Consider the following 15,949-nt stretch of genomic DNA (forward strand, 5'->3'; position numbering starts at 1 on the left):
ATCAAAAAATAAACTAGAATTAAACAAAAACTTAACGAGATGCCGGCTACAAAACTCATTTCACTGAACTAATCCGTTTCCTCAGAAGGAAATAAAGAAATTATAAGATTTTAAGTGATATCAAACAAGCTCAAGAGCCCTATTTAAGAGAATCGAGCAGTAGTGATAAGAAATTGAGGTTTTAAAGTTTCAAACAAACTCAAAAAACAGGGCAGATACTCAAAACAGTTTTAAATAAAACCCTATTTAAGAGAACCAAGCAGTAGTAATAAGAAATAGAGATTTGAAGTTTCAAACAAACTCAAAAATAGGGCAGAGACTCAAACAAGTTTTGAACATAGCCCTACTGAGAAATTGAGGTTTTAAGTTTCAAACAGACTCAAAAACAGGGCTGAAGCGCTCCTGACTGTTGATGTTAAAGAATGATATAGGGTGTTCCCAATCACAGGTTTTTATACTGTAAGGGGAAAGAATTTTTAAAGGGACAGACCATCTAGTTCAAACATAGGGCGTGGTTGCCAAAGTTTGTAAAGAATAACAAGAATATTGTTTAAATAGAGTTATAAGAGATTACAATAAGGAACTAAAGTCAATATAAGAGTTGAGACCTGATGGAATTAAGGAACCAAATCTAAAATGATAAACCATCTGAAATCCGTTGCCTTATGTTTGGTTTCTAAGAAATGAGAAGTAAGAGGTGCTTCCATCACTTTATTATGAATACGATGGTTTATCATTTATAAACATCAAACTCCTGAGATAAATACGGATATTTTAAGAAAGAAATTACTACAGAAGGAAATGTATTGGATTTTTAGATTGCTCGATTCTCTTAAAGCCCTGTTTTTTGAGTTTGAAGTAAGTTTTTGAAGTAATTCTATAGTCGATTACTTCTCATTTCAGGGATTTTCACGGTAATTTCTTTTGTTCTGTGTAATTTCTTGGTTCCGTGACTGTCTTTTTTCCACTAGTCTGTGTAGACGATGGCAGAACTAGAATTAGCCTCCTGACAAACAGTTTCTAGCCAAATGTGATTTTGGTTTTAAATGCAGTATAAGGAATCTCTATGGGAGTATATTGTATTTAAAAATGGGCTATCAGAGTTTTTAGGGGGCTAACCAGGTTGGGATAGCAGGCTTGTTGGTTTTTGCATGTCTTATGTAGATTTTTCAATTTCGTTGTTCTGTATGGGACAATGACAATAAAGATCATCGTATCGTATCAATCTCACTTGACACAAGGCCTATGGAGGGACAGTGTGGTGTACTGGTTAGAGTGTTGGATTAACACCTGGTGGAGACCAGGGTTCAAATCTCCACTTAACTCGTTGGGTTTTCTTGGGCCAGTCCCTGTCTCTTAGCTGGACCTGCCTCGCAGGATTCTTGTGAGCATAGAAAGTGGAGAAAAAGCCCTGTGGGGCACCTTCAGCTCTATGGAGAAAAGGTGGGATATAAATCAAGCAGAAGAATAAAACATACAGTGGTACCTTGGTTCTCAAATGCCTTGGTACTCAAACAGCTTGGAACCCAAACACTGCAAACCCGGAAGTGTGTGTTTCGGTTTGCGAACTTTTTCCGGAAGCCAAACGTGATCCATTGCCATACTTCCGTTTTGAGAGTTACACTGAGGTCTGTCTGTTTTTGCTATTTATTTTGCATTTTTGTTTTTGCAGCTCTTTTTTGTTTGGTTTTTGTGACTGTGTGGAACCCAGTTCAGCTACTGATTGATTGATTGTGTGACTGCAGTACATTGTTTATTGCTTTCATTTTATGGATCAATGGTCTCATTAGATAGTAAAATTGGATAGTAAAATTCATGCTAGATTGCTGTTTTAGGGGTTGTTTTTAAAAGTCTGGAATGGATTAATCCATTTTGCATTACTTTCTATGGGAAAGCGCACCTTGGTTTTGGAACGCTTTGGTTTTGGAACGGACTGCTGGAACAGATTAAGTTTGAGAACCAAGGTACCACTGTACATGAAAATCAAGATGCATATCAGTGTTGTTTAAATCTGTGCCCTCTTTTTGGAGATTTACATAAGTGGCCACTGGAGGCACTTACTCAGGCAGGAATCTGATATCCCAAACCTCTTTCTGTGGGGAGTATTAATTGTCCAAAATTTCCTGGTTATATGGCAAGTCTGGAGAACATCACCATTTTATATATTCTGCTTAGTGGAAATCGTGGCTCATGCATTCAGCCTTAGTTTTGCTTAAGGGGGTTTGCAGCAACTGTTGGTTTTCAAGCAGCTTGGTTCTCGAATGTTTTGGCTCCCGAACGCCGCAAACCCAGAAGTGACTTTTCTGGTTTGCAAACTATTTTTGGAAGCCGAACGTCTGACGGGCATCCATGGCTTCTGATTGGCTGCAGGAGCCATGCTTTGGTTTCTGAATGGACTTCTGGAACTGATTCCATTCGACTTCCAAGGTACGACTGTATTTGGTCCTCCTGGCTATTGGTTAGCCATTCCCTGGTTTCTGGCTCAGGAATCTTTCCTCCTGGGTGCAGTCATACTTGATCTGCTATGATACGTCTCAGCAAGTTAGCTTTCTTTCTTAGGTAAAGGTAAAGGTACCCCTGACCATTAGGTCCAGTTGTGACCGACTCTGAGGTTGCGGCACTCATCTCGCTTTACTGGCCAAGGAGCCGGCGTACAGCTTACGGGTCATTTGGCCAGCATGACTAAGCCGCTTCTGGCGAACCAGAGCAGCGCACGGAGACGCTGTTTACCTTCCTGCCAGAGCGGTACCTATTTATCTACTTGCACTTTTACGTGCTTTCAAACTGCTAGGTGGGCAGGAGCAGGGACTGAGCAACGGGAGCTCACCCCATCGCAGGGATTTGAACCGCCAACCTTCTGATCAGCAAGTCCTAGGCTCTGTGGTTTAACCCACAGCACCACCTGTGTCCCCAGCTTTCTTTCTTACTTGGTAATAAAAACCACTAGGTTAGACCACTGGGTTTGTAGAAAACCAGCCCCATAAACGTTGCTCTACCAACCTCGCAGAACATTTACTTAAACCAATAATTTAGGTTTAACAGATAATTTTGGGTAAAGTGGGGGAGGGAACAGCAACCTTCAATCTGACCATTGAAGCATTTCCTTAAGTAACAAGGAGCAAGTTCTGGGTTCCTTCATTAGCAATTAAATTGTTCTCCGTTTCTCCGGTCTCTTCGGTTTACATGGCGCTCCTATTTGTTTGGGTTGACCTTCCGGATTGAAGCATGAGATCATCCCAATGGTCATGAGGGACCGAGAGGCAGCAGACTGTTTTATAGGATCAGAGGAGCGCCCGCGTGTGCAGAAGAAATTGATTTCTCAATTCCCACATGATTTTGTTGCAAGCATATTTACAGTGCAGGGCGTGCAGCCACAGCGATCATAATAATTACCCACTCAAAAGCAAATGTTTTGTATTTCAAATCACAGCCTCTCCCAGCACTTTAATTCCTTCTCAGCTAGACACATATGCACCATATTTGTTTGTTATCGCAGATTATCAGCTATTTTACCCTTTATCAGCGGTGTCCAAACTTTTTTCAAAGAGGGCTAGATTTGATGAAGTGAAGGGCCGACCAAAGTTCTTTTTTAGGATTGAAGTTGTTGAGCTTTTTTTAGAATTTTACACCCCACAAAATAAATCAACTGGCATGCCTGCTTTAGATTTAGATAGCATTTAGTCCTTTGAAGGAAGAACTCTAAGCCATGATAAGCTTTCATAGGAACCTAAGACCACTATCCTGTGAACACTGGATCTATGTAAGGACAGACCCTCCAAGTGTCCCTTTTTTTCCAGCGTCCCCGTTTCCGATTTGATTCCGGAATGTCCTGCTTTTCTTTAAGATGTCACTATTTTCATTCGAGAAATGCTGGAGGGTATAGGGATGTTTCTATTTTAATCGGAGAAATTTCAGAGGGTATGGAGTTATGCAACCCCCCCCGAGCCAAGGAGATACAATCTGTAGAAGACATCTGAAGGTAGCCCTGTATGGGGATGTGCTGTGGTTTAAACCACTGAGCCTCTTGGGCTCGCCAATCGGAAGGTCAGCAGTTCAAATCCCCGCAACGGGGTGAGCTCCCATTGCTCTGTCCCAGCTCCTGCCAACCTAGCAGTTCTAAAGCATGCCAGTGCAAGTAGATAAATAGGTACCGCTGCGGCGGGAAGGTAAACGGCGTTTCTGTGAATTCTGGCTTCCATCACGGTGTCCCATTACGCCAGAAACGGTTTAGTCATGTTGGCCACATGACCCAGAAAGCTGTCTGTGGACAAATGCTGGCTCCCTTGGCCTGAAAGTAAGATGAGTGCCACATCCCATAGCCGCCTTTGACTGGACTTAACTGTCCAGGAGTCCTTTATCTATAGGGAAGTTTTCTAATGTTTAATGCTTATTAAGTTTTCATATATGTTGGAAGTTGCCCTGAGTGGCTTATACCCGGATGGGCGGGGTATAAATAAGAAAATTATGATTATGGAATAGGACGTCCCTATTTCCATCAGAGAAATGTTGGAGAGTATGTAAGGATAAAAATGTTTAGGATCAGGCTTTGGAAGCTCAGTGGTAGAGTAAATGCTTTGCCTGCAGGTGGTCTGTTTCAATCTCCAGCATCTCCCGGTAGGGCTGGGAGATGCTCCTGCCTGAACCTGTGGAAAGCGCATCAGTGTTGACAATACTTATATATATATATATATAATAAAAACAAAGCTCAGCCAAGAACAAGCCTCCCAGGAGAGAAGCTTCACTCTGGTATCTTAAAAGGGAGAGGCTGCCATAAAATAAGCGAGAAGCCATTTCATATGGTGCTATCCCTCCTCTTGTAAATCCGATGCAAGTGGGATGCAGTACTGCTTGTTGGGCAGAAGGAAGCCGGTGAGGAAAGCCTTGGTCCCCAGGCCTCCCCCCCCCCCCAATTTGGCAAATATATCATTGGCATCGGGATTGTTCACGTGCAACGAACCAGCCTTCGGTTTTGAAGTGGGCCAAAATTCTTTTTGGTGCCCTTTAAATTCAGGCAGATAATGATGGCTGACATGAGGGCAGGTATTAAGGAGTTTCGTTTGCTGCATTATCATTCACCATGGCTACTATTTGTTTCTCATCTGCACAACAGTACTTTAGGTTTTGTAATTAGGGTTTCAGTTTCGGGACCCTTAGGGGGCAGGAGAAGGAAACTTAAGTCATTTGCCTAATGTTAAATCCACCCTCTCGCCTGGAAACCGAAGCCCAAGGTCACATTTAAATTGGCTATTAAAACACATCTCTTCTCTCAAAGAATATGAAGAACTGTAGTTTTCTCCTCATGGAGCTCTAATTCCCAGCACCCTTAACAAGGTACAGTTCCCAGATTTGGGGGGGGGGGGGCAGGGCATTTTAAATCTACACAGCCTAAGGTTTTTGATACTTCTCTTCAGATCTCGGACAGAAATTAAGCACGAGCTGTTTCTAAATTCCAAGGCGTCCGTATGGTTTATAAAGAACGAGACGAGACAAGAGGGAGTAAATAAATAAGATGCATTATTTGTACAAAAAAAAATTATATAATCAAGTTTTTTGTTTTTGTTTTCTTAAAGGGGAGGGAAGCCGCCTCCTGTAATATTTTCCAACCCTAATAAATGTACACTGATGCTCTCAGGTTGCAATTCATCAGACAAATTACATTTGAAATTACATTCATAGGCTGCAAGCCTTTGCACAGTTAACAAACCTGCAAGCCCCGGCGGGACTTAGCACAGGCGCTCTGCGCAGAGGACCCTGGCCATGGTGTGCAAAGGGGGCAGAGCGGCCGAGTCAGCCTCTGAGTGCAATTCAGCACCACGAAATACAGCGGTACGATCCTGGATTTCTGTAGGCCTTGCCTTGGAGAGTCCTTGCAGGCGCAGGCCCCTCTGTGATGCCCACCCACAGCGTCACATGAATGAAAGGGGGCAACAAAGGGATGTGTGCGTGGAGCTTCACTCTGCGCTAAATTTTTTTGTGGGGGAGGTCTGCTTGGGTGAGAGCCCCAGGCATGCTGGTCCACCGGGGCTTTAAGCTCCGAGATCCCTTGGAGCAGAGTTATTGCATAATGACTATGAAAGAGGTAGCTTATGATTGCCATGTGTCCTCTTTTTTCAGGACACGTCCTCTTTTTCAGGGGTAAATTTTTGAGACAAATTGCATTTAATTGCTTTGAATGGCTGGCACAGTGTCCTCCTTTTTTTTTGCTCTTCAAAATATGGCAACCCTACCAAAGGCTGATATTACCGCTGCATTTCTCGCCAGTTATTGCTGTCGGAAAACAGCCGCCACATCATTATTAAGTAAGCTGCTGTTCGTTCTCTTGGTAACTCCTTGGTTTTTTTAAATTAATTAATTAAATTTAATTAATTTAAATTAATTTTAAAAAACCCACCCCACCCTTGCCTCCCAGTTGTTGCAATTTACTCTGTATGCGCTGAAACTCAGTCAATATTAAACAAGAAGTGCTGATTTAGAATTTGGGGAGGGGAGGGGGATCTACATTATCACTGGTACAACAAAAACACATTGCAGAGGGATAACAGAATAGCTCCTCCTCCTAAATAGTTTCATCTGAACAACATAATGTACAATTATTCATATTGCACTTTTTATACAAGAAATTCTAATAAATATACAAAAAAGATACATTTACATACATAGAAAGACATTCTTTTTCTTTTTTAAATAAACGTCGCTTTGATTCATAGCAACACAATAGCTCAGAGACCCATCTGAAAGAGAGAGAGAGAGAGCACGTATTCCCTGCCAGATACATTTTGGAATGACCCAAAACCGGAGGCAATTTAATCTGTCGGACCTGATGCTGGCCTCACCAGAGAACTTCCAGACTTGCTTTAGAATTGGCAGGTAATAAAAGCTGCAACCTGTCAATGCTACCTTCAGCACTTGAGCTGCGTTTTATGACTTCAGCACAAGCCCTGGGCCCCCACAGAGACACCTGAGGCACAGCTAAGCCCTTTTATAGAACCTGGTGCTCAACCAAAGGACGAGAGCTGCACAAAGCTAAAGGTTTGCAAGCCAGGCCTCCCCGCTGCCTTGCCCCACTGACGTGGGGGCTTCTTTCTAAACAGCCTTTTATTTTCCTTGGCTTGAAGAGGTGCAGCACTTTGTGGCACTAAAGCCCGGATATATAAATCCTCTAGACACCTATAGGGATGTCGGGGAATTCTGACAAAAACGGAAAAGGAAGCGGAATCTGCTGCAGCTTGCGTGTTTGTCTGCAGTCAGGAGCAGAAATGAATTGAGCAAGTAAGATCAGTGTTCATTCACATTGCTGCTGTTTCTGAGTCTGCAAACAAGCAGGCAAGTTAACAGCATTTTAAACATGGTTTTGGCGTTCCCTTTACACTGAAACGAGTGTAAGGTACATTAACTAGCGGACATAATGTAGCATTTGACAGAAACTGAACTGCAGTGGAATGGAAACGGCGCTGATTGTGATGGATACAGGTCAGAATGCAAAAGGTGGCCTTCACCCATCCCCTAGAGAGCTCAAAGCACACATAGGATCAATGCTATTTATTGCAGAAACTTGTTCTTTCTGCTTCACTTTGGGGCCGGGGGCTGCAGGCTGCATAGGTTGCTGTGCAGGCATACTGGCTGCAGTCCCACAACCTCACCCGCTGGCCCACCTGCTGTTTGCAGCCTGGAAGTCATGCTCATGTAACCCACATGAGCTGTGTTGTGGGCCAACACCTATTTGACAACCTGCAGAGCCAGTGTGGTGTAGTGGTTAAGAGCAGTGGACTCGTAATCTGGTGAACCGGGTTCGATTCCCTGCTCCTCCACATGCAGCTGCTGGGTGACCTTGGGCCAGTCACACTTCTCTGAAGTCTCTCAACCCCACTCACCTCACAGAGTGTTTGTTGTGGGGGAGGAAGGGAAAGGAGATTGTTAGCCGCTTTGAGACTCCTTAGGGTAGTGATAAAGCGGGATATCATATCCAAACTCTTCTTCTCTTCTTCAAATCTGCCAAATCCTAACTGAGCCATTCACGGGGGGGAAACATGCACCTACTGCGAGAGCCTGTTGGATGCACACTTCCAAATCTCAAAATGTGCATGAGATGCGCATGGACTTTGGTCAAAGTAGTCCAGCTGAAGCCTGCTTCATACCTGACCCCGAAAACGTTTATTGGCCATATGTTTCACTAAAGTGGGAGTGTGGCTCAGGAACCACCTAGACTGATAGTCCTATACTTATTCAACATTTATCTTGTCCTTCTTCCAAAGGGAGTCCTTTTTGTCTGAGATCTGCTTCAAATGAGAGGGCCGCACAGCCACGTTCCCCCAGTTACGGGAACGCTTACCTTTGTCAGAAGCAGCGCAGTCAGCATCATGCTTAAAGTAGGCCATTCACATCAATTCATGGTGTGGCCCCGTGCCGTGGATCGATGGTCCAGGTATACTAACATGCCCATGCTGCATGGTCAGGTGCTACTGTTTTAAACATGATGCTGAACTTGTGGGAATTCCGACAGGGTGTGTTTAACCTTAATATCCTCGTAGTGAGAAATACCTGATTGTGTGCCAATTCTGGGCCAGCAGGTGGGTGGAGATGGCTGCGTTGTACAAATCTCGTCACATTCAAGAGTTACACACTTTTGCATTTTTAACCTGTATACTTTTATTCTGTACTGTTAGCTACAGATGGCTCATGGTATTTCTTTTTCTGGACTAGGTCCCACACTTACCTCCGTTATAATCAAATATTCTTCTTCAAATTTTTTTAACACTCAGTATGCACTATTGCATCTATGCACCTGCCCAATCTAGATCCTATTTTAATCATTAACTCTCAATTACGTTCCAATTTAATTTTTATTAGCACCAGCTAAACCAGATTAATTGCTTCAGGAATTTTGAACCTGGGCTCTTATTCCAGTTTCATCCGGTCTAAAATTGATCAAGTGTCCTATTAGTATGTGAATATCATTGCACATATTCAGTATTTATTGAGAATATTTTGTGCGTGTGTTTTAAAAAACAAGAGTCTATACAGTCGTACCTTGGTTTTTGAACAGCTTCGTTCATGAACAACTTGGAACTCGAACGTCGCAAACCCGGAAGTGGCTGTTCTGGTTTGCGAACTTTGCCTCGGAAGCTGAATGTCCGGCGTGGCTTCTGATTGGCTGCAGGACACTCCTGCAGGCAATCGGAAGCCACGCCTTGGTTTCTGAACATTTTGGGAGTTGGACGGACTTCCGGAATGCATTCTGTTTGAAAACCAAGGTACCAGGGACAATGAACAGAAATCAACTGAAATGTGACAAGAGGGCAAGCCTTTGGTGCATCATTTCTTTCAAGACTCTTTTTTGTGACTGGGATTAACAGATATACCCTTTGCATTGCTCCCCCTGTTTTTAACGCCACGCTGAAATGGAGCTTGTGCCAATGCAGTATTTTGAGACTTGGACAGTGCCTCCTGAGCATAACCCAAAAGCAGGGAGGCCCAGGTGGTAAGGCAACAGAGAAACAGCTATACAAAACCCATGGCGGATGAATATACGGAACTGCTGACCACATGAACACACAACCATTTGGGAAGCTGTTGGGCTGCAGCATCCCTGCCCCAACTGCGAGTAGCAGAATTTTCCCTCTCCCTTGCTTCCCCGTATTTCTGACTGCAATGGTACAGGGTAAATTCCTCTTCGGCCAGCGGTGGGTGGCTGTTCCTTCCCATGTCCATGTGGTGAAATGCACTACATGGGAAGCTGCTCATTTTAGCAGATGGTCATATCTATTCACCTTACGTGAGCAAGTCTTCCAGGGTCAACTGAAGGCTAATCCATTCTTCAACATGACACCCCCTTTTCTTCCACCCTTCATTTGTGCAGGGGTGAATGTCGCGTTCCACTCTTGACTCAAGGTACTGGCAATTTCACTAGGCGTTTGCTGAGCCCAGTTGCTCAGGGTCGGTTTCCGCAGGTTCCTTCTGTCCACAAAGGGCAGCCTTGAAGTCTTCCAGGGCGTTCCATCATTCCAGACTCTCCTCTCTCCGGTGCTCTCTTTCCTTTTGTTTTTGGTCTGCACCCTCATAACGAATTCTGTGACTTGCTGCGTTTGTCTCCTTATAGAAGGGAAACCTTGTCGAGGTCTTTACAAAGACTTCAGTTTAAGAAAGGGATTTTGAAAAAAGCGGAAACAAAAAAAGGGGGGGGGGAGAGGAAAAAATAAATAAATAAAATGGAAGATAAGGCCATTCCATTTCCAATTTTTCCTTTTTATGAAGAAGCCCTCTCAGTAACAAAGCAGAGGGTGGGGGCTGGTGGTGCCAAATTCATCAGATGGTTCTCTGCCTGCCACCTTTATGCTTTTCCACACGTCCCACAGCACCGTGATTTGAATTGTGCAAGCTGGCAGAGCTTCAGCTGCTTCACCTTCTCACAGTACCTGGTGGTATCTCTGCACTCGACTAGGAAAAAGAGAAAAGAGAGAATCATTGCATTATTGCATAAAAGAGAGAGAGAGAATAATTCATTACCTTGCATCTCATATGTTGACTGGTTTTACAGCTTCTCTCTGCAAAGTTCCTATCTTCCTATCATTTCATTACCGTTGCAACATTTAGGGCCATTTCTTTCACAGAACTGAAGACAGAACTATTGGCCGTTTACCTCCCCCCACCCAAAAAAGCCCCATAACTTTTCTGTCTGCAATTTGGCAGGCTTAATCCAATCTGCAGGGGGTCTTGGGCTTGAACATTTCATTCGCTTTGGCCAAAGGCGGAGAAAGTTAGAGCTGTTTTTAGATACTCCATTATAGTGAATGGGGAACACACAGCTTTTTTAATATATATACAGAACAGGTTAAAACCTGAAATGCAGGTCAAACTGAAACACAGATTGAATGGGGGAGAGCGTGGCATGATGCAGAAACAGATCATAATTTTTTTTTTAATGCACAGCTTGCAAGGTGAATCTTGGGGCCTCTCTAGAACTCCAAAACAAAGGAGCTGTGAGAAAAAAGATTATGCAAATATATATTCATATATATGAATCAGTACATATTTCAACCTACATATGGGATTATCCTGCGACAATGTCTATAAAGAATAACCACAGAGCTTTATTTATATAGTACAGTGGTACCTCGGGTTACATACGCTTCAGGTTACAGACTCCACTAACCCAGAAATAGTACCTCAGGTTAAGAACTTTGCTTCAGGATGAGAACAGAAATCATGCTCCGGCGGTGTGGCAGCAGCAGGAGGCCCCATTAGTTAAAGTGGTGCTTCAGGTTAAGAACGGACCTCCAGAACGAATTAAGTACTTAACCCGAGGTACCACTGTAATGTAATTGTGCTTTACATGCAACTGTTCTGTAAGCTAGTCTTTCATGATGTTCTGCCGGGTAGCGATGAGAACTTTATCATATATAATCTGATTAGAAATCTGGGGAATCAGCAGTGTAGTGAAATTCATGCACAACCAGCTATGACCACCTGGCAGAGGATGACATGTGAACCAGTCCCCAGAATCTGCATTTTCAGACAGCGGCTTTCCCCAGCAAGTGCAGTGCTAAGTTGGAAAGACGTACTATTTTCACAGGGAGTGATGTTGCAGCGCTGCCAGTTAGCCGGCCTCGGTCTCCAGGCGCAGTAGTGCTCTTGCACAGGTTTGTTGGTGCGGACACGCACACATTCCACTCGTCTCGACTGGAAGCCGTAGTTCCCGCAGGTAGCCGTGCACAGAGTCCACAGACTGACCCTCCAGTGCACTCCGCAAGCATCTGTCCAGCAGTTCTGCGTGCTCAGAGGCCTTTTGGCAAACAGAAGAGATACAATGCTACTGCAGAAATATTCTTAAAAACAACACCTGTTTTCCTGTTTCAGGAAAGGTTGACCCTTGTCTGGCCAAGTAGGAGTCAAATCAGAGACAGTCCCCTGTCTTGACAAATCAACCAGAAGGATGTACACTCTGCATATAAAGGGACCCCTGACCATTAGGTCCAGTCGTGGCCGACTCTGGGGTTGCGACGCTCATTTCGCTTTACTGGCCGAGGGAGCCAGCGTACAGCTTCCGGGTCATGTGGCCAGCATGACTAAGCCACTTCTGACGAACCAGAGCAGCGCACGGAAACACCGTTTACCTTCCCGCTGGAGCGGTACCTATTTATCTACTTTGACATGCTTTCGAACTGCTAGGTTGGCAGGAGCAAGGAACAAGCAACGGGAGCTCACCCCGTTGCGGGGATTCGAACCGCCGACCTTCTGATCGGTAAGTCCTAGGCTCTGTGGTTTAAGTCACAGCGCCACCCGCGTCCCTACACTCTGCATATACACACACACAAACACATGGAATGATTCACTACAGTATGCAGAATTCTGCACAATCGTGCCTACCTGAAGGTTAGGTTTTGCTTGACCAGTGTAGCATCACTGAGTTGGGCTTACTTGTGCCTCTCGTGGACCAAGGGAGGAGTAGCTTTTACAGGAAATAGGTTGGGTCCTCTTAGTTTTGCATACTCGCCAAGCATTAACAGTCCAGAACTGAAACTCAGCAGAGTGCTAACCCATTTCTTGCAACAAACCATTAACCGAAAGCCAACCGTGCAAATGGTGCCCTGAAAAAATTGCTAAGTCGAAACGAAGTTGTAAGAGGAGTCACAAATGACTGCAGGAGCAAAAAACCTTCAAAAGCGGCCAGCCTTTTTCTTGTTCAGGCTTACTCCTGCCTTCGTACAAGTAAGCCAAATTCAATGATGCCACAGTGGCAAGCAAAACAGCCCAGTTCTCTTTCCATCATTTTGCACGGTTTATTCCGACATCTGTGTGACTTTGCATATTTGCTTTTGGTTTTGCAAGTCATAAGGAAAAGGCGAGGATGTGTGAAAGGCACAGACGCCTTGCCTTCTGCCACTGGAATCCTGCCAATGCCCTCTGGCTTCCAGGGTTCCAGCAGAGATTGTCCAAATGCATTCAAGCATTTCTTTCTAACAATAAGGGCTGGGCACTTGCCCTTTATAAAACGAAAAGTCGAGCTTTTCCGGAAGCTGAATTGTGTGTGCAGTATCAATACTTGGGCATTTTCTACATCCACGTGAAATCATAACATGTGAACATAGTCTGCCAGTAAGAAAAGAGAGGAAGAGGATTGGCCAATGTTTTCATTTTCTCCTTTAATGAGCCAATCCATCCATCCCTAAAGCAACAACTACCCTATCCTAGATTTATTTACTTTGCAAATTGTAACATTGCCTCCAGGCATTCTCAGTATTGGTAGACTTTATTTTGAGACAGGTGAAATTGTTAGATGAAGCATTGAAATGGGTGGGGTTTAAGGGACCAGGGTGCTTGTGGGCTTCTCACACGCATCTGGTTGACCACTTTGAGAACACGATGCTGGGCCAGGTTGTCCTTTGGCTTATCTAGCAGGGCTCTTGCTATGTTAACTAATGCCCATCCTACAGTTTGGGCTTTCTCCCTTTCCAGCTCCTGTCTTTCCTTGCTTGGGGGGACAAATGTTTCCCGAACAGGGACCTGATGACTTTTCCTTCTTGAGATGCTGGCAGGTTGGGAATTTCTCCTTTCCAGCACTCTCATGGTTATGGTGGTGGGATTCAGGAAAGGAAGGGTAGGACTGAAATTCCATCTTGGATTGGCATTTCCCTTCTCAAGCTTGCTGCTTAGGGAAGAGGATGAGCTACTCAGACTCTGATTTGCCTTGGTTTCTTTTTTTTTAATGAGCTATAAACCAAATCAAGTAGAGTTATTTCACTCTCTTCATAAGTCCTCATTATCATGGGTAATGAAGTGACCATATTCAAGGTAACTAGATCTTGCAGGAAAGATGGGCCTTCCCTAAAAAATATAAATGATTCCGTCCCAAAATCTGTTGCAATACCCCTTCCTATATGAGAGAATACATTTGCATTCCTCTGTGATAAGGGATGATGTTAGATATATAGTTGTAGCTCGCACTCCACAGGAAACAGGTGACTGGGAGTGGCCACAGAGACCACATAACACTGGTCCTGAAAGATCTACATTGGCTCCCAGTACATTTCCGAGCACAATTCAAAGTGTTGGTGCTGACCTCTAAAGCCCTAAATGGTCTTGGCCCAGTATACCTGAAGGAGCCTCTCCACCCCCTTAATTCAACCTGGACACTGAGGTTCAGGTCCAAGGTGGTTCCCTCCCTGCGAGAAGTGAGGTTACAGGGAACCAGGCAGAGGGCCTTCTTGGTGGTGGCGCCCGCCCTGTGGAACACCCTCCCATCAGATGTCAAGGAGAGAAAAAACTACATGACTTTTAGAAGACATCTGAAGGCAGCCCTGTTTAGGGAAGCTTTTAATGTTTGGTGTTTTATCGTGCTTTTAATATTCCGTTGGGAGCTGCCCAGAGTGGCTGGGGTATAAATAATTCCACCCCCCCAACAGGATTAAAACTTAAAGTTTCAAACATAAATAATGCTGTGTCACAATTGGCAAACATGGTGTCAGTTTCTGAAAATATCAGCAGGGCTTACCTCGGAAGGGAGCTGCATTGGTCGGAAGGCACAGATATCCCATCCCTGGTCCGGCAGAAAACCTGCCTGTGTTGTACAGCCAGTCGAGATCCAATGCATGGTCCATTACACTGTTAAGAAAGACAACTGGACACTTAGAACAGACATGCACTATTTATTATTATTATCAAAGAATGCAGCCTACCAATCATGTATCGAAACCTATCAAGGACTTGATCAATATTTATTTGTTGCTCGTTCTGGATTGTAAAAGAGGTGTGTGTGTTGGGGGGTTAATTCCCAAGCACCTGACACACCACAATATGTGGCTGTTATATTGAATTCAGCTTGGTGGGTCATAAATTGAGCGGGCTGCGGCAGAATGAAGAAATAGCATGCATTTCTTTCAGCACTGCTAAAGGAACACTGCAAATGAGTCAGATGCTCCCTGTCTTTTGCTACAGATCTGTGGCCTGGGATATGTATGATTCAATAATTTATTGTTAAATTCCAGAAGCATAGCTAGGGTGGTCTGTTTCGGGAAAACCAACAAGAGTCCTGTTGCACCAGGAAATTAATGGTAGCATGGACTTTTGTGTGCCAGAGCCCCTGAAAACTGATGCTACAGTAAACACATTAGTCTTTCAAGCTGCCTTGGTTGGTGCTATAAATTCAAGAGTTTAGGACAAATGAAAACTCCCCTCTCATTTTCCCATTTTGTTGGCCTACAGCTTGAGATCCACATGGCAAATGTCACTCTATCCCATTTGCCGGACATTTTACCACTCATAATTTATAGGCAACCCCTTAAAAACAAGTAACTGAAAAGCACGTGACAATTAATGCAAGTCCTAGAAACGTAACAAAAGTCGTGAATGAGAATTCATAAAGAGTTTCATGGAAGGGTTGTCCACAGATCTAAGGTAAACTCCCCTCAGTATGGAACAATGGGTAATGACTAGAGATCTGCCTAAATGAAAATAATTAAAAAGAACTCGGCAGTGGAAATATATATCAGTTAGGCTCCTGCTCATTGCCAGATCTCATAGCCTCTTGTCCTTCTTGTAATTGATCATGAAGTTGTGATCCTAGAAGGCCGACAGGGTCACATGAAGTCTTCTGTTGTTTGGTGCAGGGATGCAGAGTCCATCATCATGTCCTCGAGGTAAGGAAAAGGGAATAGGCACAGAAGCAGCCACTACCTAGGTGAATGCTCTCTGGGCTGAGGCAAGGGCAAACCAGATTGCTTTGTATTGGAGGTGAAAGCCGTTGTAGGCAAACATGAGGAACCTGTGCTGTGGTGGAAAGATAGGAATGTGTTTGGGATGTGATCCATGAGAAGCAGTCAAGTACAACATTCCTTGTAATGCTAGAGAAGACACGCAGGGAAATGTTTGGTCCAGCCAGTCAAAACTTCCTGTTCCTCCTGGCTGGAGCATCCTTCCTTTGCATGTGATAGAAGGCGGGTGTGGCCTTACCTGT

The 15,949-nt window shown here is 44.1% G+C and overlaps 2 protein-coding genes across 4 annotated transcripts in view; both read right to left on the bottom strand.

The window, feature by feature from the left end:
- Positions 1-8,578, bottom strand: part of LOC308466786 (SOSS complex subunit C-like) — a 76,975-nt gene extending 68,397 nt beyond the window's left edge. Inside the window, exon 1 of the mRNA XM_080987985.1 lies at positions 8,561-8,578. The gene's annotated coding sequence lies outside the window, so the exon portion shown is untranslated. The remainder of the gene's footprint in view (positions 1-8,560) is intronic.
- A 569-nt stretch (positions 8,579-9,147) lies between these two features.
- Positions 9,148-15,949, bottom strand: part of ADAMTSL1 (ADAMTS like 1) — a 485,290-nt gene continuing 478,488 nt past the window's right edge. For all 3 annotated transcript variants that reach the window (XM_080987684.1, XM_080987682.1, XM_080987683.1), the window contains 3 exons: positions 14,489-14,598; positions 11,559-11,779; positions 9,148-10,434 (listed from right to left, as the gene is read on the bottom strand). In XM_080987684.1, the coding sequence (XP_080843810.1) occupies positions 10,328-10,434; positions 11,559-11,779; positions 14,489-14,598 (438 nt within the window). In that variant the 3' untranslated portion in view covers positions 9,148-10,327. The remainder of the gene's footprint in view (positions 10,435-11,558; positions 11,780-14,488; positions 14,599-15,949) is intronic.

This window comes from Podarcis pityusensis (assembly GCF_964106645.2).
Source record: "Podarcis pityusensis genome assembly, chromosome: 17".
NCBI lineage: Eukaryota > Metazoa > Chordata > Lepidosauria > Squamata > Lacertidae > Podarcis > Podarcis pityusensis.